Below are 27,938 nucleotides of genomic sequence, written 5' to 3'. Positions count from 1 at the left end.
CTGTATCTAAAAATACACAATTGTGTGTTTTAGGAAGTGAAATCCAGTGAGTCAGCCTGATATCATGAATATTTATTTTTGCTTTAGCATGTCCTGAGCACCATGTTCAGGCTTGAACTGTAGGGTGTGAGAGTGTATCTCTGCCTTTCTGAGTTGGAAGGTTAATTTAATCTTGACCCAGAAGACAGTTTCTCATGAAGATGTCTGGCCACAGCTTTAAAGGGAAGCTCGTACAGCTTTTGTGTCCCACAACAATGGCACACTTCAAAATTGCTGAGTGCCAGCCACAAAAAGGGAACTTTGAACTATGTTTTCTCTCTTAATTTAGTGGCCTCTGCTAAGTGACTTCTCAAGGCCTTGCACTTGGATGCCTTTCCTTTCACTTTTGTGCATTTACAGTTTTATTTACTAGTTAATCATAGTTCTTGCTGTTCCCTGATGTTAACTGAGATTATGTAAATGATTAAATAAGGACAATAATAGTACATGTCTTATAAAACATGAATCATCTCTTCTTGTAAGAAAGAGCTGGAATAAGTAAGAGATCACGATCGTGGCGGGGAATGACCATCTTTGGCTTGAAAGGAATAGGCATTGGCTTCTTGAAAAGGCTGAGAGAAGAAAGTCCAACTAAAGCCAATTTTGAATCACACTGATGAGCCAGGGAATTCCTAAAACTGCCATACAAATAAAGTGCTTATCCCATTTCCAAGCTCTCCTCAACAGCAAATGCACTGAGGCAATCCCAAGAATTTCTGAAGAGTTAGAGACAAAAGACAGTAAATAAAAGCAGGAGATGGGAGAGAATAGTGAATTGTCTGTGGAGAGTTTGTAAGTAAAGTGGCTGGAAGAATTTTTACAAAACTCTTCGGACAACATCCCTCTGTCCTCAGAGATTTATGTAGGATAGATAGAACAAATACTGTTCCCTCGTATTTGTTTATCTGTGAAACTTCTCCACACAAAGAGTAATTATACCCTTTCATTGACATCATCCAAGTAATAATATCCTTCTGATTGTGTCATAGGGGTAATAACAAGCTTTCAAGTACTTCAACGAATAATGTATTTTTGCCATTCCACATAAAAATAAAAAGACTCCTTAAAAATACGTACCTCCTGTTTGTGCCAGCACAATCTCAATATCAATAAATTAAACTGTTGTGGGTTTGAGTGCAGAATTTGACCCATTGTACCAAAGAAGTAACACAAGTTCTAAAAGACTAGGTATTTCCTCAGTTTTCTTAATAATTTTGTAATTACACAATTTAATAAACTTTTCATCACTATTCCACGTGACAAGTATACACTAGGAGACAAAGAAAGGAACAGAGTGACATACAAGGCTTATCAGAACTCCTCTCTTAAGTGTAATTGCATGTTATTTATCATTCAGCAAATTAGCCTTGAGAGGTCACTGTTGCTCATGCAGGACAGAAGTGTTAATGCTAAGATACTACACAGAAAAAATAGTTTAGTTAAGCAGTTACTACTAGGCTTTTTAGTCTATAACGCAGTCTTATGTTGACATGCAAAGACTTTTTCATATGACGCAGTAGAAAGTTGTGTGAAACTGTTCATAACAAAAATGTAAACTTTCTTCTTTCAAATCATTAATCACCTAATATAACACAGATTTAGTACAATAAGATGATATGTATTCATTAGAGTACTCTGATTAGATTGCTTCTTGTCATAATGTTTTACCACTAATGTGAAATACATTGCAATGTTGATCTTTTTATTAAGCCAATATCTTTTAAAGCTAAAGATCTATCAAGTCGTACAGGAAGTTAACTGTGTGTCTGTTTATTGAACTTGATTTACTTCATTGAGCTTTTAACATCATCAGATAAAATGCAAAGATCAAAGAAATTTCCTGCCTAATAGGGAAAGTGAACTGCATATTAACTTTTTCATGCTACCAGTGAGACTTCTTGTAACCCAACCAATAGAATAACTGCATTGCAGAGGCATGAATCTCAGGAATTAGACTTGCAGAAAAGCTGCAGTCATCGGCTATAGCTTCTTTCAGAACAAATTCCCTTTTCCATGACTGTGAGCTGTTAGAATGCCCGTTCTATTCTGACTGCATTCCCATTTGAACTCATAATAAAAGCAGGCTTTCAAAGCTGTTATAAACTGAGTTCTCGTTCTGCCTACTCATTTAAAAAACAAGTAGTAGAACTTGTCTTACATGAAAATTGAAATTCACTGATTTGTTCTGTTCACATGTTGAATTAAATTCTGCCAATAATGTGAAATTGTATTTCATCTGTTTGCAGTGATAGCTCTCTCAAGCTTTATCATATCCCGTAAGCTAGATTTGATAGCTTTGAGACAGAACAGTATCTAACCCCGTGAGAAATTCTGGCTAAATTGGTGGAATCACTTGCAGTATCCATTTTAGGATGTGCATGTCATGTATGAACAAAACCATATAGGACTAGTTTAAAATCATTTTCATGCTAAACCATCTCCAATACCTTCTTTCCTCTCACCATTTTAGATGGGTAATTTTGTACTTTTTGGCTATAAAGGTTATTTTCCAATTTGCTTAGAGCCACATACTTTTACAGTAAAAGCCTTGATACTGCAAACATATAAGCATATGCCTAATTTTACCTAGTGACAAAATCTTTTATATACTTACTAACAGGGTAAAGGCATTTATAAGATTTGGGCCTTATTTGGCTTTCAGGAAATCTTTTTACACTCCTTCAAATACTTCAAGCAACCCTTTCATTGAGCAAACTATGCCTGCAAGGCTACAAAGGAAACCCAAAATAAAAACAGAGATATCTGCACATTTCTCCAAGAAGGACAGTTTTTTCCATTTAAGTTTTAAATGGAAGAGAGAAGGAAGAAGAAAAGTCATAGCAGCACCTGTTACACTGCCTGTTAAACCCATCAACAGGGCAAAATGTGGTATGAACATGGCCATCAGCAGAGTTAGCACGAGAAATGAGCCTCTTACACCCAGAGCAAATAGTGGAGATCTGTAATTGGAATGGTTGCCTCTAGAAATACAAGCATACACAATTTCTGTGGCTGCAAAAAAGGGCAAAGGGTAAGAAAGAAGAGCCTTGGTTAAGAGACACAAATTCACTAGGGTTTGAAGAAATGATGGCAGGTTGTCAGTAATAACTTCCTTTGTCTCTTCACCCCAGGTCAAGAATGCAGTCAGTGCAAAGGTTGTTTTCAAGACACAAGCAAAAAAGTGAGTCCAATTCAGCATACATCTAAATTCCCCTGGGTTTTTCATGTTACCTTCAAGTGTGGGAAGAAATATTTGTGAAGTGTAACTGAAAATGATCACCCCTACAGAGACCAAGAAGTCCTCAAACTCAATGGAGAGTCTGAATTTTGCCCAGGACCACTGATGTATTTGTGTGAGGCAGTAAGTCATCACTACAAGGATGACAATGAAATGGACTAAGGAGCAAAGCTGGCTGAGTTTAGAAACAATTTTGAGAGTCTTGATAAATACACAAGGCAGCAGTGTAACAAATGCAATTACAGTCCAAGTTTTCTCAGTCACTGGTACATATGGAAAACTATGTGACAGCAAGTTCCCACTAGCAACCAGATACAAAATACATGTCATAATCAGTTCCATCACTTGGGTCACATTGACAACTATGCCACCTAGTTTGGGAGATAGGTTTTTGCAGCAGGCATTCGCAATATCTTCATACGTGTCTCTCACTCTTATGAGCTGCCCATCTTCATTTTCTTCATACAGGCAAGCTATTAGAATTTTGCCTGTGTAACAGCATAATGCTGCAGCCAAGATAATAAGAAACAGGCCGCTGTATCCACTGTGGAGAAGAGCATATGGCAATCCTAGGACAAATATTCCCTGAAGAGGAAAAAGAGAAAGAAAAGATAGCACAAAATCCCTGAGGCAAAATGTTTACTAGAAGCCACACTCCCAAATCTGCCCTCCACTGAACATTGCTTTCACCTAACTGCATGGTGGAAGTCCTGCTACATTCATCTAAGTAAGTAACAATCATGAGAAATGTGTTTATTTATGATAAATGAAATTATCAGCAAAAATAACTGCTCCTATCAACATACATGTAATGATAAGCTAAGAAAAAGAGGATGTGACTGAATGATAGAGTCAGGTTCCTAGTTAATATTTAACGCTGATGTGATTAGAAGCACATTTTAGAAGGTACATAGGCAGTTATTCAGTCAACATGCATATTAATGAAACAGGTTCACTATCAGTAAAATTAAGCAACTGTAGCATCATCTGTACAAGTTTCATTCAAATTAAAAATAGCACTGTAGACAGACCCAGTAATGACAATTCTCTTCAGTCTAAAAAGTCTTAACAGAGCTCTGGAAAGAAAATGGCATTAGAGTGACATCAGGCTTCACCTGTGTTTCCTCTGTGGCTTCTGTATGCCTCATGCAGCCTTTGCTCTTGTTAGGTCCACTGCTAAAGTAATTCTTCTCACAGCTGAGATTCTAGACTGTGCAAACTTATTTAGGTGTTTAAAAATACATGTAAAACATATAGACATACTTTTCTCTAAACAGGTACTGAAAGGAACAGAATTCTACTTGTTTTATCCAGTAAAAAAAAAGTGGCATTTTAGTTTCACAGAACACTGTGTGTATTTCTTTGTCTTTTTCCCCTCTTTCTTCACTGTATTTAAGGACAAACGGCACTTTTATGTGGTTTAATTTCCATCAGCACAAAACCAACAAAACCCTTGAATAATAGTTATTTATAAAAAGATCCAATTTAGGAAAGATGCTTCGGTGACATTTCTCTTTTTATGCTACAAAGCTGAAATTAAGCATTGCACATTAGTCAGACTGGTCAGGCGTTTTTATTCTTGATGACTGAAGAAAGGAAGGGAGGAAACAAAATACAGTTAACTAGTTCTACAGAAATTTTTATTTCAATATTTCTGACAGCACCAATGACACGATGAAATATGAGCATTTGTGCTCATGTTTGCTATTCCAGCCTGACAGAAGGACTTGATTTGGATCAAACCCATCTAAACTCTATTGCTGACCAAACCTGAGCAACCCCATCTGCTCTGCAAAACCCATGAATCCCCAACAGAAACAGGCCTCCTCGCAGAAGGGACAACCCACTCTTCTCTCACTTCCCGAATGGGTAGTGCCACTGACTGCTTTCAGGACCCAAAGCAGGAGAGGTGAGTTTAATGGTCTAAATCTTAATTTCAGAGTTTTCCATCCACAATCATGGACATGAGGCCACGTGGGTGACAAGTGTTTCAGGCATGCTTCTGTCTTTGGTGTTTTCTATGAACTCCCTCAGGTTTTATACCCAGCAGACCGTTTCTGTGAGGGCAGTCTAGGAGCTCAGCTCTGCTGGAGCTCATCAAGAAGGCAGGTGCCTGTCTCAGCATTGTAGGGTTTATACCTAGCATCCCACTTCTAAGTGATACAAGTACTCCCAGGCCTGATCCATAAGAAGGGCTCTGAAGAGAGGCAATTTTTCAAACGCTAAATAATCATCAATGTATAAAAAGTATGCTCCTATTCTTCCAGCCACAAAATAGCAGTCCTTTTTGGGCAGATTGTGGGATGAGCATCAACCAGAAAAGATAGATTGGAAGTCCTTAAACTAGGGTAGTATTTTTTCTCGAAGTCAATGAGAAAAATGGAGTGCCTATCAAATGAATGAACAGCATTGCCTATTTTGGCAGGCTTCACTCTAGATGCAGGTATCTTCAGCTTTCAGCTGAATTAGAGCTGGAAGAATCATATTAAATACATGCCCTAATACATTTTGATTAAAAAGGTCTATGCCATTATGTACTGAAACGGAAGTACTTCAGTTATAATTACTGATATAATAATAAAGTTATTGACTAGACACCTTTTTTGGTTGTTTTCAGTTACTTAATTTACAGCAATGGTTTTGTATAAGTCACAAGTGCCATTTCATTTAGGAGCTGGGATGTTCAGCTACATAGCTTGTGGCACTTCAGTCACCCAAATCTCCCCACTCCAATGGCTTAGCTCCATTCTAATACAGGTCTCATGACCCAATTAGCTTGCCGTGAAATTAGCATTTCTTTTGTATGTGAGCTTCACAGAAGTGCTCAAAATTCTACCGTTTCTGCCGCCTAACAGTCTACTTCCTTAAAAAGACTAGATATCTGGCTGTATCCAGACTGCAGGTAGCACACATGTAAACCGTAGCTTTTGATATCATGCCTTTTTTAATTGTGGTTTTCACTGACTGTCAAGTTAGATAGTTGCTAAAGAACCAAATATGATTTCTTTCCTATGAAAACAATCCTTGGAGAACATTTACGTAACAGATTAAGTTTAAAAACATCACAAATAAACCAAGGCTATGAAAAAATCAGGAAGATAAAAGCCACAGAGTCATCTTCCAAATTAACATAAGAACAATGATGTTTTCTCAGTTCCTTGCAGTTTGTAGCAAGCTTATCTCATTTGTTCCATACTCACAGCATTACTGCTTTGCCCCTTAACCTGCATTTAGGAGTTCAAATTGTATCTGCTGACCCAAAGGGTCACTGTATAATTAAACCACAGGTAAGTGTCAGCACAGGCCTTACCCACACAATGGCTTCTCCCCTGCTGAATTTAGTCTATTAACGTTTATATGACTAGCCTCAACCTAAACCAAAGCATAAGTCTTTCAGAGATGTTATCACATTAGACAACCATTTACAGTCCTCCCCACAGGTGTCTGCCTTTCCATGCTTAATGGTTAGTTTAATCAGAGCATAATGTAATTCTAACCTCTGACATCTCCTTGATGTTGTTTATATCAAATAATTTCATTTGGTACCTAACATAGACCACAGGATGATAGGTGCAGTTTTTTGGTTGGTTTTTTTTTGCATCTTCTGAATTCAGACCTTATTAAACAAATCCAATTTTGCACTATATATTCTTTCTTAAAGTTATATATCAGTGACTGCCAATTTCAAAGTTTAGAATTTCTAAACTGAACATTTCTACAGAAATTGCAAGTTTTCCCTTCAGCTGATGTCTTTGACATCTTCTTCCCAGAGTTTGTAAACTTCAGTTTTCAGTTAATAATAGAAAGCAAACATTGTGGACATAACTGGTTTTGCAGCTTTTTGGATACAGAGCATGGTTAGTAGAGAGAAATGGGAGAACTCTGAACATGCCAATACAGTAAATATGTATGTGGTGAAATGACAGTGCTTTTCCTGCCTTGCCAGAAATATTTCTTTCCACTTAAAATAAATAAATAAATAAATAAATAAAAAGGTTTCATGTATCAGCACGTTGTCAAATTTCTACAAAATAGCCAAAAAAATGTTAGTGATGGCCATGAGAACTCAAAGAACGAAAACCCCTTTGTCAGACTTCAAACCCCATTTTGGATTTGATCTTCTGTTCTTACCTTTCCAAAACCAATACTTTCTGTTAGGACCATTTCCTGAACGTCACCAAGTTTAAACAGTTTAGTTTCAAAGAAAAAGATATCTTTAATAAGCACTTATTTTGCTGTCAATGTAATGTAACAGTACAGGCATGGAGCTGTGTTCTCCATTTTAAAGGATCTCAGCAACCTTAGAGCATTGCTTAGAGTGACTTATCTGTGGAAAATTCCTCCTCCATCAAGAAGTCCTTTCATGGATGTTGCTGAAGGTGGCTTTTGCACCCCTCTTATGAGGAGTCAGTGTACAGAGAATGTAGACAGAGCATGTCAACATTTCACTGATTCTTTGCTAGTGGAAGAAGGACACAGGTAATTCCTACACCATTTGTCAATGCACATTGGTCAGCCTGGCCCCAGCACTTGCTCTTATTGAGTCGTCTGATCCTATGTTCTCGCATCCAAATTATGGCACAGACAGCCTTAGCTGTGAGGCATCAATTAAAAATGAGCAGCAAAAGGAACTGTTTCTTAAATTGCCTCCCAGCTCTTAGTTTTAGTGTTCTGTCTGGGAAGTGTTCCTGTCTGAGTGGTTTTATTTCCAACTGTTCTAGTGCAAAGTCAAATATCTTAGCTCCAAATCTGCTGGTTTAAGGTTATCTGTTTATAAAATAGAATAGCACAGGGAAAAAGCACTCACACAGTTGGGTACATGGGAGTTGGGGTTTTTGAAACAGTCCTCTATCACGGCTCAGCTTGAGTGGTTGTGTTATTTGCCATTACTCCATCCACCCTGTACAGGGAGGGACCCCAAACTTGCCCAGCGGGCTGCATCTTCCCTCATCTCCCAAGACGTTTGCAAGACTTGGGTATCTTCACCTTAGACTAAGGATGGAAGTGGACCGTTCATTGTCAACGAGTGCATACATGAGCCTGGGTGGGTGGAGGTCCGTGTCAAATATCCAGAGCAGCCAAAGGCAGCTGGGCCAGGAAAGAAGAAAGGACTGAGGGCTGAACTGGTGATCAGCCTTTGAAGAAATGGCAAGGAGAAGGGTGGAAAGGGCACGTAAGGAAAGGTCAGACTCAGCTAGTAGCTATTTATTAGCCGTGTCAGAATACCCCCAAGCGGGAGCAACCAGGTATGACAGGTACCACCAGAAATTACCAATCCACCTACAATACAAAACAAGCAGATCAGGATTTCCAAATTACATCTGCACATTAAAAAATTTTTGCACTTGTCGATGGTTTGACTGCAATATTTGGACTACCCAGGAGTGTTTCCCACACCAGCAAGGCTGGCCGCTTCTTTAAAAACACTAGCTATCTATCTGGATTAGTGCAGAATGCAAAAAGTGGGCCTTCTGCTATCATACCACTGTTTGACACTACTTCACCTCAGGGCAAGCACCTCCCCAAGGAATAAAATGTGTTTAGACTGAAATATGACTCTTTGAAAAAAAAGCAGATTGAAAGGTAATTGAAAAGTAAAGAAGATCAAACCGTGGTCAGAGTTGACACATGCCAAAAGACAATGAAATAAAATGGAGTAAAAAGGAATGTTAAAAAAAAGAGAGAGAAAAAGATTTCACCTTAAGACTTAATCAGATGGAAAAATAAATTAAGAAATTCAAAAGAAATTTATTCAGTTAGTACTCCTATATGCAGAACACATGCTAATATGCCAGACTGCTGAATTAGCTCTGATTGCCTTTCTCAACATCTGCAGTTACTCCACTGGAACAGTTCATTTAAGCCTAACTATTTTCCCAACTGTGTACTTGATTCCCTGCATGAACATGAGCTAGGCATAGAAACTATACAGGAAAGTCTCCTTCATGGATCTTCTTGGAAGAGTAGGGAGATGAATTCAAGAACTCTGCTTTTTCAGTACACTTTTACAAAATATTTATTTATGTTGTTTAGGATTTGTTGTCATTTAAAAGAAATCATTTTCCTGAACTGATGCAAGCCTGTGTTGCTGTGGTATTTATATGAAGATACAACTTTATTAGCACTAAATTAGAAAATATAGCAAATCCCTTATCTCATGCCATGATAACAGAGCTACTTGCTTGTTGACCTCCATGCTCTTTTTTCTTTCTCAGCCACTACTGTGATCAATGGTGATTTTGTATCTTCTTCCAGATCACTGTTGACTACATTGAATAATACTGGACCAGATGCCAATTATTCTACCAGATAACCTCCTAACCCTACTAGAAACTCATTCCTTTGACAATAGATCCACACTGACAGTTACTTTTGGGGGATTTGTCACTTAGGTAGTTGTTAATCTATTTAACTATTCTAAGTTAATCTATTCTATTGTTGCACTAATTTTTAAACCAGAATGTTGTGTATTAATGTGTCAAAATTCCTTTTAAAACTCTAAATATTATTTATCTTTCACTGACTATATTAAAATCTCATAAAAGAATTATGTCAAGTGTGTTCAAAAAGGAGTGTAAGGACTATTTCTCCAAAACAATAATGATTGTTGCTAATTATATTCCTAGCTTTTTAATCTGTATCAATTAAAACCTGTATTAACAATTACATTCTTTTTCTTGGAATTGTTGCCAGGTTTTCCCAGTCAGGATTTAACTGGCTTTTTAAATACTGGAATGATATCCACAGTCTTCTGAAAATTCCACATGTAATAGTGATTGAATAAGAGTATTATCAGGTCAGATCTCTCTTTTGTTATGTCTCCCAAGTGCAAACTTGCTGGGCATTCTGCTTTCAAAATATTAAGGAGATACGTTTTAACATCCATTTTAAATAGTAACTGTAGTTATCGAATAGTTAATTGTCCAAGTCTGAGCTTGGAAAAAATAGGCACTTCGATTTATAACTCACACCTATCTTAAGATAGGTCATTAGCAGAGCTGAGACGAATTTCCTTTCAGAGATGCCTGTTTCTCTTGCTGGGCAAGACAGTGTGTACACAATGAAGTATAGACACACAGCTAGAAACTCTGAGGGTTAACTTTTAAATGTCTTATGCAGAACAGCATGATGCCCATCCTGAAAAATTACAAAATGGCCCACTGTTCTGTGCTGTGAGTACATCCTCCTGTTTCTCTACAGAGACTAAAGAACAGTTGCATCTTTTTTCAGAGTTAAGAACAATTTTAAAGCCTCCCTCTACTGCTAATGTAGGAAATCAGTGTAGCAAAATTCAGTGAGAGATCTTAAAGAAGAGGAAGGTGATCTTACATTAGAAAATCTCTAAGCTGATTTTTCCCACTCTCACATCCACATACTCAACAGCACTGGGGTGTGTGTGTCCTCGTGGCTTGGCCAGGATCACTTGTGTACAAGGAGGAGGACAAGGGATGCCAGCAGTCAAGTGCTCATGATGTGTCTGGTGTTCATGTTGACTAGTGATGACAAACAGATTTTGGATTTACCTTCTATACTGTCCTGGAATGGATGCAGTTTTGGATCTTTTGCCTCATTATTTTGTCTCATCCCTCATAAATATTAGGCAGAATTCCTGACTTTCACAGTACTGCTGCTTTCCTTATCTGCATGTTTTATAGATGCTGTCCTCTACTTCATTCTCTTAACACTTATCTATAGGTCAGTTTTTCTACCTCTCTGTTTGAATGAAATCACATATATGGTGCTCTGTAGCAGTTAACACACACCTTCCTTTTAACTTTGTTCTGCTGTTTTGCCTGGTGCTTTTAGACAAGCATACACAGTCACATATATAGACACACACTTCCATTCATACTTAATTTATACCACGATTAGTATTTCTGTTGCAAATTTCTACACTAAACCTAGCCCTTTTTTCCTTAAATGCTAAAAATTATTTTCTTACTGTCCTAATCCCTGAGAGATGCATTTTTTCCTAGTCTCTTTGGGTTCCTATATCTCTTCGCTACACTTCGTAATTTATAATTTACAATGATTACTCTCACCCTCCCTTTCTCCCTTTTGCTTTTTTTTTTTTTTAATTGATACATTCACTTCACACTTGAAGTAGGAGGGGGTTTAACACATAGGCGTACTATTTCTTAATTATGAGATGTGGCTTCTGGTCATCTCATAAATTCTTGTTAAACAACTTTCAATTTGCTTCCACAATTGGCTGTCTGTATTTATTCTTCCTAATCAATTATCTCTCATAATTTTCTCCAGGTCTGTAAAATTCATTCTTTTGAAGTACCAAGTATATATATTACTGTCCTTTGTTTTAGATCCACTGATCTGTTCATCTTTATTCAATGTAATGAGGCTCAAAATAGAATTACCTTATGCTAGGTACACTACCTTTTGTGTTAGATAATTATCATCTATCATTTTTAGAAACTTTAATGATGTTTTACTACAGACTGCATACAACCTCCAGCATAGGTCTTTAAAACTGAAGTCACCAAGAACAATGAAATTTTTCTTTCCAGACAATATCTCTAACGCAGATAATCATCTCTCTAACATAGAGCGCCACCCTCATTTCTTTTACCTACTCTTTTTTTTGTAAACATGCTTTATCTAATTATTTTTAAATTCTAGTTGCATAAATCATCCCACCATGTATTTGCAGTATCAGTTATATCCTATTTCTTCTCAGCAGTAAAAATTTCTGGTTCCCTAGCTGGCTACCCAGACTCCTGGCACTGCTCTACAGACACCAGGGAAAGAATTCATCTGCTTTCCCCCTTACTTCACAGTTTGTTCACAGCTCAGCTGAGTTTGTATTAAAAAATACTACAAGCTGTTCTGTGGAAAACTTCAAATATTGTCCATGGCCTGTATGACCTTAGCAGCAGATCCATCTCCTTTAATGTCAGTAAAAAATCTTCCTTTAACTTCAGGGATGGTTGAATTGGACCCCAGAAATCTTGTTTTTCCTGATCTTTCTTATTCTTTCTCTCTGCCAACGCCAGCCTGTTTTAGCTGCAGGGAGAAAAGTGGCTGAGGTGTTTATTCTGTGATTAATGCCTACAATCACCTTCTATACTGACAGAAACTTTAGAAGTGTTGTTCTGTCAATCCTTCAGGTCCCATAAGCAGATGATAAGGCAGATAGACTGCTCAGGAGATGCTGTGATAAGATGAGCAAGTAAGGAAGTAGCGTGGTCTGCACTGCAAAATGTATGTGCACATTTGGCAGAAGCCACTGATTTTATTCTCCTTTTAGTGGCCAGATTAGTCTTATGAATCCCCTAAAGATTAGGAAAGGGAAGAGAGGAAACAAAATGTCTCAACAAAAAAGGAATTGGTGCTATTGAGTGTGACAGCTGATCCCATTGGCTTTGCTATTGGTTTAAATATTTGTTCTAAAACTGAAATAATATGCTTGATGCTTAATTCTGCATGGTTTGATACAAAATGTTAGTTTGCATAAATTCAGAGCTGTCTGCAAGAATGCACTGAATCACACAAAGTAAATCTCCCAAGCAAATTACCTTTTAAGAAAACATATTATTTTGCTTGGTCCCAAAGGAGAAAGCAGGCTTTGGTAAAAGAATGAGGGCTTTTATTATGTGTTATGTAGTGGAGAGGAAAAAGAGATGAAAATGTAAGGCAGTCAAAACTAAAACAAACACTATTTTCAAAGTTAGTAGTGGCAAGCAACATGGACTCACTGGCTGCTTACCTATTTCTCACATTATAGCTCATCACAGATTCTCAGATCTTCACCTGAAGGCAAGCAAATACTCAAAACATCCAGTGTGAGTGAGTTCCCATGAAAATGTGGTCAAAAGAGCTTGAGGGCAGGCAGAGAGGGGACTTTGGGAGACTAAAAGCAAAGCAAAGCAAAGCAGTGGGGAGCCAAATAACTATTTGAGTGTGCACTGACAACAAAAGGAAGAGTTAAAGTGCATAGAAAGTTCAAAATCAGGCTGGGAGAAAGCATTTGGCTAGTTAGGAGTTTTTCTTGAATGGTGACTGTATGGGACAAGCCACAGTTCTTGTTACTTTTAACAAGTAAGGTTGAAGAGGAAATGGAAAAAACAAACCCATACTACAAAGAACTTTGCACTGGAACAAACCTTATGCACATCTGAGAGGTGAAAAGGAAGCCAGGTTACATCTTCTGGAAGATGGGTTGTATTTTCTGAAAACTGGCATAGGATTTGTCATGACTGCATGCAGAATAAAAGGCCACGTGCAGTGCCTGAATCCTCCCCTGGCTAATATTAACCTCTTCTTTCCTCAGCACAGGCCCAACCACTAGTTATAGGTGGACTCTTACTCAAGATACAATGACTCCCAGAGATCAGCAATAAAGGGGATATTTGTCATAGAGCACTGCCTGGAGAGAATACAGTTAATAGTCCGATTGAAAGACATAAATATTGGGATACTATTATTTTTGGTCTCTAGGAATCAGTAAACTGATATGAAGTATCATAGTATATTCTTCTGGAATACATGAGAAAAGATGCTGTCTTACAATTAGGATGAGTATAGACAACAAGTCTCTACTGCTTTTCCTCTCTTAACCTCAGTTAAACTTCAGTGGCAGCCCCAGAGAGTTCTGCCTTTGGGATGAAAGAAGCAGCAACTGATTTTACTGCTGATATTTCATCATGCACAGATACAGATAAAGTTGAGGTTGCAAATGAGTTCCTGTAATAGAAGTGTCTCTCTCCTATAATGACATAAAAGATCACACCATTCTTAATATTCAGCAAAGTAGAATAATTCCCCTAATTTCAAGTAGATTAAACAAACATTCCCAAATGTCTATAATTAATAATAAAGATAAAAACTAAAGATCAGAAAAGAAATGTGACTGAGTTTTCTGGCACGCCCTGAGTACTCAGCATAAAAGCAAAGTTATTTAAGCTCTCCTTTTAGAAAAAAAAATAAATTTTGAACATAGTTATGCATTGTGAAACCAGGCATATGGCATGTAAAATGCATGCTGAAGATGTCTTCTTAAGGTCTCTAGATGTAAAATACTTAAGTATTACTACTTGAGGAGGTATTTCTTGTTCTGTTCGTACAGACTGTGACAAAGTAGTTCTTGACCTCTACTGACCCATGAACAAAAGTACTGGAGTTATAAAGTAAGTCATATTCCTTAACTGTGGTTTTTCTCTTTTTATTTTCCTTTTTTAAAAATTTATTTTCTTAGTCTGCAGTCACACTGGAAAGACTTGGAGACAGGACGCTGTCTGGAAACAACAGCTGAGGATCTCTGGATGAACAAACTGGGGACCTTGATTATTCTTGACTTTTGACAAAGACCTCAAGTTTATTCTTAACTTTTAGATACAAATATTGTCTCCGTGGATAGAGATCAAAGAAATTCTTTCATTATTAAAATGAAGTTAGTTAAGTAATTGCTGTAAAAGTTTGTATATTTTAAAAAACAGTTTTGTTTATTTTTCTTAACCTGAGCCATTCTGACAGTGCTAGGAAATCTCAGCTCTGTTGGATCTGTCGTTTGTTCATACCTCACTGTTGAGAGCTGTAGTGATTTCATATTTGAGAAATCTATTTTAAGACTGCATTTAGTTTCTGTTCCTTTCTCCTAAATAACTTTCATTTCCCACATTCAAATTTTTAGTGAAAGTCCCAATTTATTAATGAGGTGAAATGAATGGATTTTAAGTGAGAACTCAGTGACTATTACTAAAGTTACTAAAGTGACTACTTTTTTTACGCTCTTTGGTACCCAAGAAAATGATCGCTTCTTAGCATCTATGAACTGGATTAATCTCACCCAACTTCTTCTGCCTAAAACAGACATCTAATGAACGAGTACACACAGTAGCAGAAAAGACATACATGAGGAATCTACTTTGCTTTGATGCACACTTACTAGGAATGGGATTCCTAACTTCACCTATCTAAATACAGCAAAAAGTAAAGCTAATCTACTAGCTCTGGAAAGGATGGATAGAAATAAGGATCACCAGAGGACTATTCATTCCAACAGTGTAGGGCACTTATTTTAGGATTTGTGAATCTCCATCAGAGAGGCCTGTCTCTCTATGTGGTCTGTAGAGTCAGATGAATTCCTTTATGAAGGCCACGAGACTGTGAGTTGCCTTGGAAGAGCAAATGAAGAGCAGGAAGCTGGATAACTTGGGAATACGACTGCACCAGGGGAGGCAGGAACAGGGGGAAAAAGGTGTCATTCGGTAAACTGGAGAATGCTAGAACATAAGGTTGTGAACCATATGAGGTAGAAACGAGGGGTAGGAGAATATGATGGACAAGGGGCTGTGAGGAGAAATGACTGGATATGAGAAATATCTAACTATAGGCATAAGACAGAAATAAGAAGGCTAGATGGAAAGTATACATTATGCAGCTGATTATCCTTTCAGATTAGGAAGGGAAACCTTCGGGGGTGGAATGGCAGCTCCTCACAATTTAGTAGATAGTAAAGAGTATCTGAAATCCCATCCAAGCAGCAAAGGGAAGCCTACAGTTTTGTGCAGGTATCGTATTTTTAACTTGAGATGACAACAATAAAATGTACAAAAGGAAGAGCTCTGAGAGCAGCTGGCTTCCCAGCAGAAGTGAAAAAAGTCAGCAGGCAAGCAAAAGCAACAAGAGCAGGAGTGGAGAACTCATTTTAAACTCCAGATCCCAATTAAAGCTTAGAAGAAGATTTTTAAGTCCCTTAAGGGAAAGTGGCTGGGCAGATGTCATTTGGAGTTGCAGAAACCATGCAGACAACGAGACAAGAGAACAACCTTAAAATGTAGTGAGATAGAAGTGCCAACTTCTAAGTATGATACAAATAGTAAAATGAGGGAATTAACAGTCATTATAAAAGAAAAAATAACTTCTTATAAATATAACTAACTTTCTAATTAAAGAGAAATAATATATCTTGCATCATATAATTCTTATATCTATATTTACATTTCTTCAGGCTTCAGTAGAACCATTCATAATTTCTGAAATACCCAGATTTAGTTTGAACTAATCAAACTAGAATGGGTTATAAAACTGAAAAAAATCCTCAGCTTATCAGGGAGGAACTAGCCTGAATCAAACATATTTCCTAGAAGGGAAAACTGAGCAATAAAAAACCCTATAATGAATGGAAATACCCATGTAAAGTAAAGGCAAAAGCTGTAGCTACAAAAATTGATAACTTAAAAAAACCAAAAATGCTTGCTCTAGGGACCTACAAAACATAATCTGGTGGTGCTGTTATTTGTGTCAACTCAAGAAATGGACTGAGAGAAATTGAAATGGATAGCAGAGTATGTGTGTATGAGTTGAAGCGAATGTTTCCTCACTTTGACTCATATGTTTACATTTTTTAGAAGTAAATATTAAATTTGATATTTTTTTTTTGTTAGCTATTTAGTGAACACAGTATTGTACATATGGCAAAACTAGTGCCACTGGCCAAGAATACAGAGAAATGTTGCCTTCCAAGAAACATGGTGTGTGTGGGGAGAAGAGAGAGAATAGATGCAAATAGAAGTAAATTTCTTTTATTTAGCTTTAGGGGCAAAGTGTTTTATACAGCTTACTGTGCTAAAAATAGGTTACAATATATCATCTTCAATACTGTGTGTAATCAGTGTTTAGGGCTTTTTATTTTCTCAAATAGCTCCATTTGCTCATTCAGACAGAGCTTGTGCCATTTCAGTGAATCTCCTGCTGTCAGGAATTATACACATTGAAGTAAACTGTAGACTAACCATCTATGGATTGTGTGGAAGAAGCTTCACCATTTGGAAAGTCTGTTACAGAAACATTACTATTTCTGATTCTATCAGTACATTATAATAATTCAGATATCCTTTACTTTCAGCATTAAATTCTCATACACACTTGCAGATGTTGAGCTTGTCAACATTTATTCCTTGATGAACCCTAAGGCTCACTCTTTCTTTTTACAAAAAAATGAGCTCCCTTCTGAAAATTTGCTAATGGCAGTGAAGGAAGTTTATGAAAAACAGGAAAGGAATGCAATCTGACAAAATATTTGACTTTCTGCTGCCTATCACTATGTTCTTGCTGACTTGGGAGGAATGTTATCTTGGAAGGAGTTATATGTGTAAATATGGTTTATTAAAGCAAATTCACTGAGGTTACATACCTCTTAAGTCTAAGAATAAGGGACAGAAGGAACATTTTTAAGAAGAATATTTTCCATCAGTGATAGCTGGTCAATGGCATGTGCTATAGAAAGGCACAAGTGTACAACTGATTTCGGCCAGAGAAGGCTGGTAAATAATTATAATAGGTAATTTGGGCTTTGTTTTGAAAGGTAACTGTCAAACAATATCACAACAATAAAGTAAGCAGTTATAACAGCTATGGAAATTCAAAGGTGCCTAATAATAGTGTTTTTAAATACCATGTGACCTGCCATGAATTAAAAAAGGAGAAATTATACCATCTGTTTTCATTCAGCTTGTTAAAAATGCTTTCAGGGATTGATGAGACCAAAAAGCATGGTAGATTAATTTGATTTTACTGTAGTGGGAAAGTACATCAGCTATTCCCTTCATCTGAGGGAGCCAGAGATCCTTGTTCTGCAACAAGTTGTGGTGCATTGGGTTCTCCCATGGAATAAAGTGATTATTATTTTCAAGTAGCAGACAGTTACTTGATCCTGTTTGGTAACATTTACTATTTCAAAGGGTATAATTTTCATAATGCTACTATCCATTTATCTTTGATATCATGGTTCTGTCATTCTCTTTCTTGACCATCTGGATTTTTAAGATGGTATGCCCATTTTAATGGCTGAATATTCTAGAGGTACTCTTACCACGTTAGTCTGCTGATTTATCTTGTGCTCAGCCCCTACAATGGGTCTCAATAGAAAGGAGAATCCATTCTATATAGAAAAAAAGAGGAAATCCAATCAAATGCCAAGCTGATTTATCACAGGCCACATTTAAACAATCATTATTTTGTAAAGAGTTTCTGTAAAACAGGAAACATTCTGAGACTTACTTTCAAAATTGTTTTCATTATTGGAGCACCTGGAAGTCCTTGATTGGAATCCCATTGTGAAGGGCACTGTGCAAACAAAGTACAAAAAGATGGTCTCTTCTCTAAAGAACTTAAAATCTAGGGGTAAGATAACAGGAAACAAATACAGGCAGTCAAGGAAACCTTGAGTCAATACTGGAAACTGTGAGTCAAGAGAGTAAATGGTGGTCTTAATGTAGCTTATAACTGAAATTTTCAGCAAAAGGACATTTCTAAGAGGATCAGAGGAGTGCAAATAAATATCTTCGTATAAGTTCATAGCAATGTTTGTTTAAATATTTAACAAATTGACAATGGTAATTTTAACTGGAAGAACAGAGATCAGAGTCAATAGATGCAGAAGGATAAATGGTAGATTGTTAAAGAAAAGACGAGTAGCTTACATTTGATTTGATGGTTGAAGAGGTGCTTGCAAGAGCTGGTGGACACGTGGGATATGGAACTGCATTAGCTTTCCAGGTGGGTGTGCATGGGGCGAGCTTGGCAAGGTCAGGGAAGAGTGTACTACTGTGACCCAGATGGGGAATTACTAGTGCTCAGATGAGAGTTTTAGCCTTGTGGATCAGTAAATCAGACTATATATTAGTAAGCTTTTACAGTAAAAATAAGCAGAAGCTGGACAAAGTCTGAGTGTGAGGATTTAGAAAGATGGTTGACTGAAACAAGATGCCAGATGATAGGCCTGCATGGCAGCAAGGACAAAGACATTCACAGGTGGTGAAGAAAGGTTGGTGTGGGCAGGCTCTGGATAGAAGGCAAGGAGCTCTGTTTAGCTGCTTCACCTGACTGCTGAACAGACAGACCAATATTTTATATGGGCAGCAGAGGGATCTAAATAAGATGAGAACTTGAACTGGCCCAGGAAAACACACTCTGCTTGTCATCACACACTCCCATAGGCAGTGAAGGATGTGGTGTCTATAGGCACTGTTTGTAGCAGCCCCAAGAGCCTGAGTCTGCTACAAGTGATGACCTCAGGGAGGAAGGCGCGAGGCAGAAGTTCCGGAGAGATTGCCAGCATTTGTTGTGTGCCTCGTTACGGACAGCAGTATAGAGCACAGGAAGCTGGTCGTGACCCTGTGTATTAGTTCATGTAATATTTTTCCTTATGAAAAATTCTTGCAATGAAAAATACAAATAGAGTGGTGAAGTGTGTGTGTGCTTGTAGCTATCTACCTACCAATGCAAAAGCTTTTTTTAGGCATTAACACCCCCAGAGCAGGCCATCTCCCAGGTGGTTTGACAGTTTCCTACTGATGAAATGAAAGAAAAAGAGGTCTGGGAGGCGGAAGCACAATGATCAGTGTTACTCACACTACAATTTATTTTATACATCATGGAAGAAATACAAACTGACACACTCTTTTTGCAAATATATGTAAATGTGCATGTAAATCACACCTGTCACGTGGCAGGCTGTCTATTAAGCTCTAGCAACACCATTGATAGCAGTTGGCCTTTGAAGAATGGCAGGGTTTAAAGCACTTGGGTGGAGATGTGCGTTCACTTCATTCGTGTAACTGTACTTAAGCTGACTGAAATATAAAATAGTAGAAATACTGACGTCCTCACTAAGGGTGTCTGTTGGCAAGCTGAATTTGGCAGCATGGCAAACCAACTTGCAAATTCCTATTAACACAAAAGTTTCTGTTATTACTGGCTAGAAAGCACCGCTGTAAGGAGAAGAGTTGAGCTGGTTTCTCCCAGCTTCTCCACTGAACCCCACACCAGGGAACACCCTTTCCCTGCTCTGACTCCCTCAGACCCACAGGGAGCTCCCTCTCACTGCGGGGCAGGAGGGAGCAAGTGGGAGGGCCCCCAGCATGAGGTCATGTTTACCTTTGACCACTAAAGCTTTGTTCATAGCCTTTACTGGCAAATGAGTTAGTAAGGTGGTTGAAAATCAGTGTCCAAGTACTCAGCTGCGTCTGTGCACTTTGCCTCTTTGTCCTCAAACACACACTGGGTAGTGACAAAACTGCCATTTTGCACTGGAATGCAGCAGTTAGGATAAGCACCAGCAAGATCTATGTGGTCTACTACTTCTATCGGGTGTCTGCGCCCAGGTGCTGGCAGCAGGGGCTGCAGGTCGGCCTCTGTGAGGAGAGGCCGGGGTTGCCCCAGGCTGGACACAGCTGGTTCCAGCTGGCTCCAGCTGACCCACTGCAGGGCATGGCTGAGCCCCTCAGCCAAGATGGCCCTGCCTCAGGGAAAGTGTGCGTAAAACAGGGCTGGAAATGCCACACAGAGAGGAGGAAGGGGGCTGTGAGTGAAAGAGTGAAGTTGAGCATGAGAAAGGCAGGAAGAAGGGTATTACCTTAATGTTTGTCTTTTTGTTTCCCAATACCAGATGCAGTAATTAAACATATATATATTAATTAGCAATAATTAATAATAATTTTCCCCAAGTTGTGTCTGTTTTGCCCACAACCGTAACTGGTGAGTGAGCTCCCTGTCCTTATCTTGACCCACACACTTACTCCTGTTCCCTTTGCTCCCCCCTGCCCAGCTGTGGGTGGGTGGGAGTGAGCGAGCAGCTGGGTGGGAGCATGGCTATTAGCCAAGGCTAACCTGCCACACTATTGTATACTTACTTGCTAGTTCATTTGTCCTTTTACATGCACAAAATTTGAAGTACCAGCTACTTCATGTAGGAGGACTATAGCCTCACACCCATATTACAACTGTTCCAAAAGATTAATAGTAGTAGATTTTCCAGATCAAAAGTTTTTCAAACTTATTTACAAGTGAACAATCAACAAGAAGTCTCCCCTTACAAGAAACAGGCACTTGCAAATTCCACAAGACTTTCCTGACTGTGATAAACTGGACATCAACCCCAGGATAAGTATACTATACATTGCAGTGAGTTAGCTACTGTTTCTAAGAATAACCTGCAAGATAATATGGTGGCTTTGAAATTTAGATGCTGAAATATACAGATTTCAAAAGTACTAGCTAAGAAGAGTTTCAGCTAAAGTTGTTGGAAATGATAGATAATTGACATTGCTAAAAATCACGTGCCAAATAAATGCATTCTTGAAATGTAAGGTTACAATTTGAGGTTTTTGAAACAGAATTATTTAGATATTTTTAAGCACAGCAGTGCTTCTGGCTACTGTTATCAAAAGGATGTAATATGAGACAGCTATGTCAGTAAAGCTCAGGTAAAAATCAGTTAAAGATATAAAATAAAGGTGTTGGTTAACAATAGATATTTTAAAATATACCTACCTTACATCCAGTGTAATCGAGATATTCAGATTTAAGGCTGAGGTTGCATGTTAAAATCCATGTTTGCGTTGAGTATTATAATTGAGAATGTCTTCCCCTCATCTCATATGAGATAATTATCTCACATAGTAGTAAGCTTAAAACATCAAGATCATAAATTATAGACCATTGTATATCAGTTATAGCCAAACTATTGAGGCTATTAGAGTCATTTATGGAGAAAGAGAGAGAGACATCTCCTGTATCTCTTGCAACACATCTATTAGGAAATGCCATTTGGGGCCCATGGTTCAGGCAAGCATACTCTAAGGACTGCTTGTGCTGGTTTTGGCTGGGATAGAGTTAATTTTCTTCATAGTAGCTAGTATGGGGCTATGCTTTGGATTTGTGCTGAAAACAGTGTTGATAACTCAGGGATGTTTTCGTTACTGCTGAGCAGTGCTTACACAGAGCCAAGGCCTTTTCTGGTTCTCACCCCACCCCACCAGCAAGGAGGCTGGGAGTGCACAAGGGGTTTGGAGGGGGCACAGCTGGGACAGCTGACCCCAACTGACCAAAAGGATATTCCAGAACATATGACATCGTGCTCAGCATATAAAGCTGGGGGGAGAAGAAGGAAGGAGGGGATGTTCGGAGTGGTGGCATTTGTCTTTCCAAGTCACTGTTACACGTCATGGAGCCCTGCTTTCCTGGAGATGGCTGAACACCTGCCTGCCGATGGGAAGTGGTGAATGAATTCCTTGTTTTGCTTTGCTTGCACGGATGGCTTTTGCTTTACCTATTAAACTGTCTTTATCTCAGCCCATGAGTTTTCTTACTTTTACCCTTCCAATTCTCTCCTGCATCCCACCGGGGAGGGGAGGGAGTGAGGGTCTGTGTGGTGCTTAGTTGCCAACTGGGGTTAAACCACGACACTGCTTTAACTTCTAAAGATTTTTAATATGTCATTTTAACATCTAGAAGGCTGCAAGAATTACAATACTTATATCCATTACTTGTGTAACCCATGTACTTGTTTCTGGGATGCTTCAAGAGCTAGTATGGTGCTTTCTGAACCAATGCCCAATATGTTGGGACTAGTCTGCATGTCCAGGGAATAATTTGTGGAGTAGTTATGTTATATCACAGCTCCTGTTTGCTGGCAAATCTGACACAAAGGGGCTATGGAAAACTGATTTGCCACTCCTAACATTTCCATAATAGTTACAGTAGAATATACTGATGTAAATCCATTCAATGCTCCCTCCATCTGTTCATTGCCCAGATGATGTGACAAAAAACATAAAATGCAAAACCTACAAAACAGCAACTTAAATCCCATGAGAACAATCTAAATATTTCTTCCTGGAACAAGAAACAATTTTAGATGAGACACCTCTCTATGTTTAGGAGTTCTGGCTTCATAACATTTTTAGTATTTGCAGCTGACCAAGGGAAAAGTAGACTGATATAGTGCATTCTCTAACGAGATTTATGGGAATGACAGTTAGTTAACTCAAAATCAGTCCACTGCACAGTGCTTACATGTCAAATAAAGAGATTTCTGTGAAATAGATATAATTTCATTGTTGCAGGATAACACATTTTTGATAAAAAGCTTTTGTGATAGAAAGAAGGGTTGGGAATAGAGAGAATATATATCCTGTATGCAGCCTTCTCTGTGCTATATGAATATGTGCACAAAACTAAAGAAATCTACTGCAGCATCTGAGCTGAAATAAAAGGTTATATGAAGTAGTAATGTATGCCTGGAATCTTTTTTTCCCTCAAGAGAAAATCCAAAGAGAAAACCAGGGCACAAACATTAGTTACAGAATCTTCTTCCCTAAAATACATTTTTTATCAATTGCATTGCATAATGGTGACATTCTATCATAGGAGAAACAGATCTGAGTTTAGATGGCTCTCAACAGGCTCTAGGCTTTTTTTGGGTCTCCAGTTGTGGCTATATGGGTTTGTGGTTGCAAACCTATGAAAAATAAATTTGGCCAGTACTGCAGGTGCATTTCAGCTAAAATCATATTAATTGGCATTTTTATGTGCACCACAGTAGTCCTACAGTCTTGGAATTTTGCTTTTTGCTGTTATTTTTTGACCAGCTCCATTTGGAAACTTGAATTACTTACTGGTTCTAGGTTAGATATCAGCATCGGGCATCTCCCTTTAATTCTCAGTACCACCTCTTCATATGAAATGCAGAAGTTTATTTCCCTCAGATATCTATAACTTAGATCGGAGTATGACTTTAGCTTCAGTGTTTAATTCAAGGAAGTTACTGCTCTGAGCACCAGAAAGGATTGACCCTTGTTCTCAAGTCTGGAAAATAAATACTTAAGATCAAGTACTGCAGTTAAGATCCAAGTGATTATTTAGTTAAATGTGACTAAATTATTTAAGGATGAGGTTGAGAAGATTTGTATTGTGGTACAACTAATGACCCGATGGCGAAAACATTTAGCTTTCTAAGCAAAGCACGTACATATTTATATTTAGAAAATGCTTAAATATGGTGTCAGTAAAGCTTAATGGGAGGGGTGTTTAGACGCCTTAAAAAGATGTTTGCCTTTATATCTTTAGGGGCATGTCTGCTCATTCTGTTTCTCAGCATCACTGTGTTTTCCACTTAAGTCTTTGGGAGTTGTTGATACTCAGTAAGCACTCTAAAGATTCAATCTATACCAGGGAGATGAAGGCAAGTAACTCAGAGGAAACATTATAGAAAACTAAATATTAACTATGAGATATTCTCAAGTGAATCTTTTAGAGTAACATAAATAAAAATGAGCCAAATTGGAACCCAATATGGAAATGTATCTATAATGGCACACCGTGAAGGATATACAGATATACACCTTCATTTTTAAAAATGGTGATTTTCGAAGTGTTGAGTCTTTTCTAAGCTAATGTACAATTTACAGAATAAAATATAATGAGCATATTTATGATCACTACTGTAATAATTATTAATTTATTATTGATGCATTTTAAAATAATTATTATTTATTATAATTGCATGATTGCCATTCCTTCAAGCACTTACAAGAGACAAGCACCCTGTTGTGTTATTCTGATCACGAAACAAGAAAACTGCCTCTGCTGCAGGTATTTCTAATCTCTGCACAACCTAATCTCTGTACAACCTAATCTCTGCAAAAGACAGGGACAAAAGATGGCCACATTAAGTATCAGATGCATTGGATCTAATGGCACATTCAGTATGCTTTGATACACCATGTTTTACCAAAAGTGCAGGGAATAATTGTGTGCTTATATTACATTCTGTTTTAAAGATTGTACAAGCATCATAATACTGAAAGCACTTTGGAGCTGTCTGATAAAGTGCTTGACTTTTTTGCACTGTTAAAACTTGTTTGTGCTCCTTAGACCTAAGTGGAGATAGACTCACAATGGTGTAAATTACAGTTACGCTGCGATGAACATTATTTCACTTCTTCCCTTTCTCTTTCTTGGTTTTTCTCCATTTTTTTGTTGTCTTGTACGCCTTCATGATACTATAGACTGATACTATAGACTGAATGCCTTTTTCTTTTACTTTGGCTTTCTCTTTCTTGGACAAACATTCTCTGTAGTGTTTGCAACAATCCTCCTGCATGTGGCTGGCAAATAAATAGACTTTACTGTCCTTTGGTTCTGCTGTGAAATGCTGTACCATTAGAATTTAAATACCTTCTTCCTTGTGACTGTTGCTTTGCTTAACTATCCAGCACTACTGTAGAAGTCAGTACAAAATTTGTTGGCCTTTCATTGCGATATAGAAACAAATGCAACTTGCATCACTCTGCCAGCTGTTCCTTTTCCCTTTTGAATTAACTCAGCTTTATGGTCTCTGTCCTTACCTAGATTAACTGGATACAGGTTTCCATTTGTCTGTGCAGTGTTGGGATATGAAGCATGTTTCCCTGGAAACTTTAAATGTCTGAAGCAATCATTTACACATACAGTATCGTCTCCAAAAGTGCATATTTTTTCAGTTGAAGTCAAAACCAAAATAAAAATCTCTACCTGTTTGTTTGAAAACATGTGCAAATATTTGCATTTAAAACACTGTAAGAAAGCCCTTGTATTTAATTTCAGAAAGCAAAGAATTAATTGTTCCTATAATAAATCTGGATTGTGAAATAATTTCACTTTTAGACTAACTGTATTCACCAGAATAATTGTTTAGAACACTTCCGAATTCTGCTGAAATATTTACCTCTAATTGCCATGCAAAACACTTCTGCCCTTTCCTCTGGGTAGGGCAAAACCAACTGTCATTTTAGCATAGATTGTCTTCACCAGTGAAGAATGTTTGGATTGTTTTAATCATTCTGTTCACAACTCTTTCTCTTCAAAGCTATTCATAGAATTTTTTTTCAAACTGTTATTTTTTACTGACAGTTGCCTGTTCAAAATTCTCTCCTCTCCATTCCCCTCCTGCCCTTCCCCTTCCTTTTCTCTGCTCTCTACCCTTGTCCCTAAACCAAATGCCAAGGTATTGGGAAATAGGAAGAATACACACATGTGTACATAGATGCACACGTGTTCACATATGCACACAGTTTCACAATGTGTCATTAGGACACTTTGGCTGTATTATTAATGAAACTGCTGCTCCTAGGCTTTGCCATCCTCAGCCTGCCTTAGGAGGAAAGCTCAATACAGGTGTAGACCACTGCTCTTTTAATTGATTTCTAAAATATTTGACCAAATGAGATCCAATAGCAGTATGCAACACTCAGCATGCTGAGAGTTTTGACTAAGACCATAGTTACTGATCTGATTGGATAATTTAGCTTAAATTTGTCCTGTTTTTAAATAGGCAACTGTATCTTTGTGTTTTTACACTGTCTTATCAGTCTATTTTTTAACTGGAAGCTATAATATTAATAATTAATAGTAATTGTGTACATAACGATATTCAGAAATTTTTAGGCACTGTGATGTATTTACAGAGGCATTATTACTTGTTTTTCAGAAAGGAAAACAATGGGTGAGAGAGAATGTGACTTGCCAAAAGGTCATACAGCAAATATTGACAAAATTGACTTTCAGAATGAAATCTTGGCTTAGGTGAAATCAAAGGCAAAACTCACAGAGACAACAATGGGCTGTCATCCCAGACTCCTGTCCTCACTAGATGCTGCTGAGGGAGACTGAAGAGAAAATGTGTTACTAGAATGTAGTTGGGGTATTTTAGGACTTGATGCTTTTATTTACAGCTGAACGCTTTCTGAGTATGATATGCTACTTTGCCCTGTTATTGTATTGGCTCTCACGTGGTGGTGCTCATGTTTGAAAATACAGCAGGATTAGAAAGAGGTCCTTTTTCTCCTTCTTTGCAGAGCTATGGGATGAACTGGATACATAAACAAATGTTCATCAGCATAATCACAGACTTGCGTGACACTGGAAAGATTATATTTCTATAATTAAAGTGGCATAAAAAGTGTTTAAGTAACAGTTACTGGGACTAGATGTGTCTGTGGATACTGCTTTCTTCTTACCATGTCAGACAGAAAGTTAGTGGCAATGATAGAATTATGTAAGGAAATGAATCATGAAAAGTGAGAAAAAGAATCTGAAACATTTAATTCTAAATTTAAGGATTCAGAAAGATACTCAAATTCCACACAAGATGCTGGGACCAAATGCTTTCAGTCTTTTCAACTTGACTATTTTCTTTAACATTGACAAGTATTATTACAATCTTGTGCTTCATGCTCTAATTTATATCTAGTCTAACTTACATGTCAGTAAATGTATGTCTGACGTCAGTCTGGCTCTTTTTATTAGATGTTTACCTCACATTTCTATCAAACTTCTCCGTCACTGAATTCAAAGATATTAAAGATAATGTCTGCGCTTCCAAAACAGATGCAATCACCACCTTTTCATTTTCACCTAGTTTAAAGATTTTTAAACTTTAGCTAACATATCTATCTTTTATTCAGAAACTTTATTTTCAGAGTGCTAATTGTATGCAGAAAGGTTGAAGTATGTTACTGATAAATTCATAGAAACCTTTTAGAATATTGCAAAATGATGGTACAGTTAAGTAAAATAAAGCAGGCTAACTGATGAGCAGGTTTTTCAAATGATGATTGTAATGAGTGGGGAAGTAAAAGGTTACCTGAATGGCATTTGTTACATTCCATCCTGCTTCCCAGCTGGTGATCAGTTTGACCTGGGCATGTGGCAGTGGAGCCGGGGACTTGTATTCTGGATCCTGGTGGCAAACATGAAGCTCGAAGTTCAGGGGTCCATCTGGTTCTTCTCTCTCCTCACTGTGAGCTAAGTTCAGTTCATCTCTTCTAGCAAAATTCACATGCTCTTCATCAGTGTCTAGGCAACTGTCCCATCTTGCCAT

General features: G+C 37.8%; 1 protein-coding gene across 1 annotated transcript; it reads right to left on the bottom strand.

The window, feature by feature from the left end:
• Nucleotides 1-2,710: 2,710 nt before the first annotated feature.
• On the bottom strand, nucleotides 2,711-27,938 carry LOC104836434 (vesicular inhibitory amino acid transporter-like). The gene is made up of 2 exons (XM_010575043.1): nucleotides 27,702-27,938; nucleotides 2,711-3,862 (listed from the first exon to the last, which is right to left on the bottom strand). Exons 1-2 carry the CDS (start codon nucleotides 27,936-27,938, stop codon nucleotides 2,711-2,713), a joined length of 1,389 nt encoding a protein of 462 aa, XP_010573345.1.

The sequence above is a fragment of the Haliaeetus leucocephalus genome, unplaced genomic scaffold (assembly GCF_000737465.1).
Source record: "Haliaeetus leucocephalus isolate CR32 unplaced genomic scaffold, Haliaeetus_leucocephalus-4.0 Scaffold450, whole genome shotgun sequence".
NCBI lineage: Eukaryota > Metazoa > Chordata > Aves > Accipitriformes > Accipitridae > Haliaeetus > Haliaeetus leucocephalus.
The sequence above is the reverse complement of the archived record's forward strand: the minus strand, read 5'-3'. Positions and strand labels throughout refer to the sequence as shown.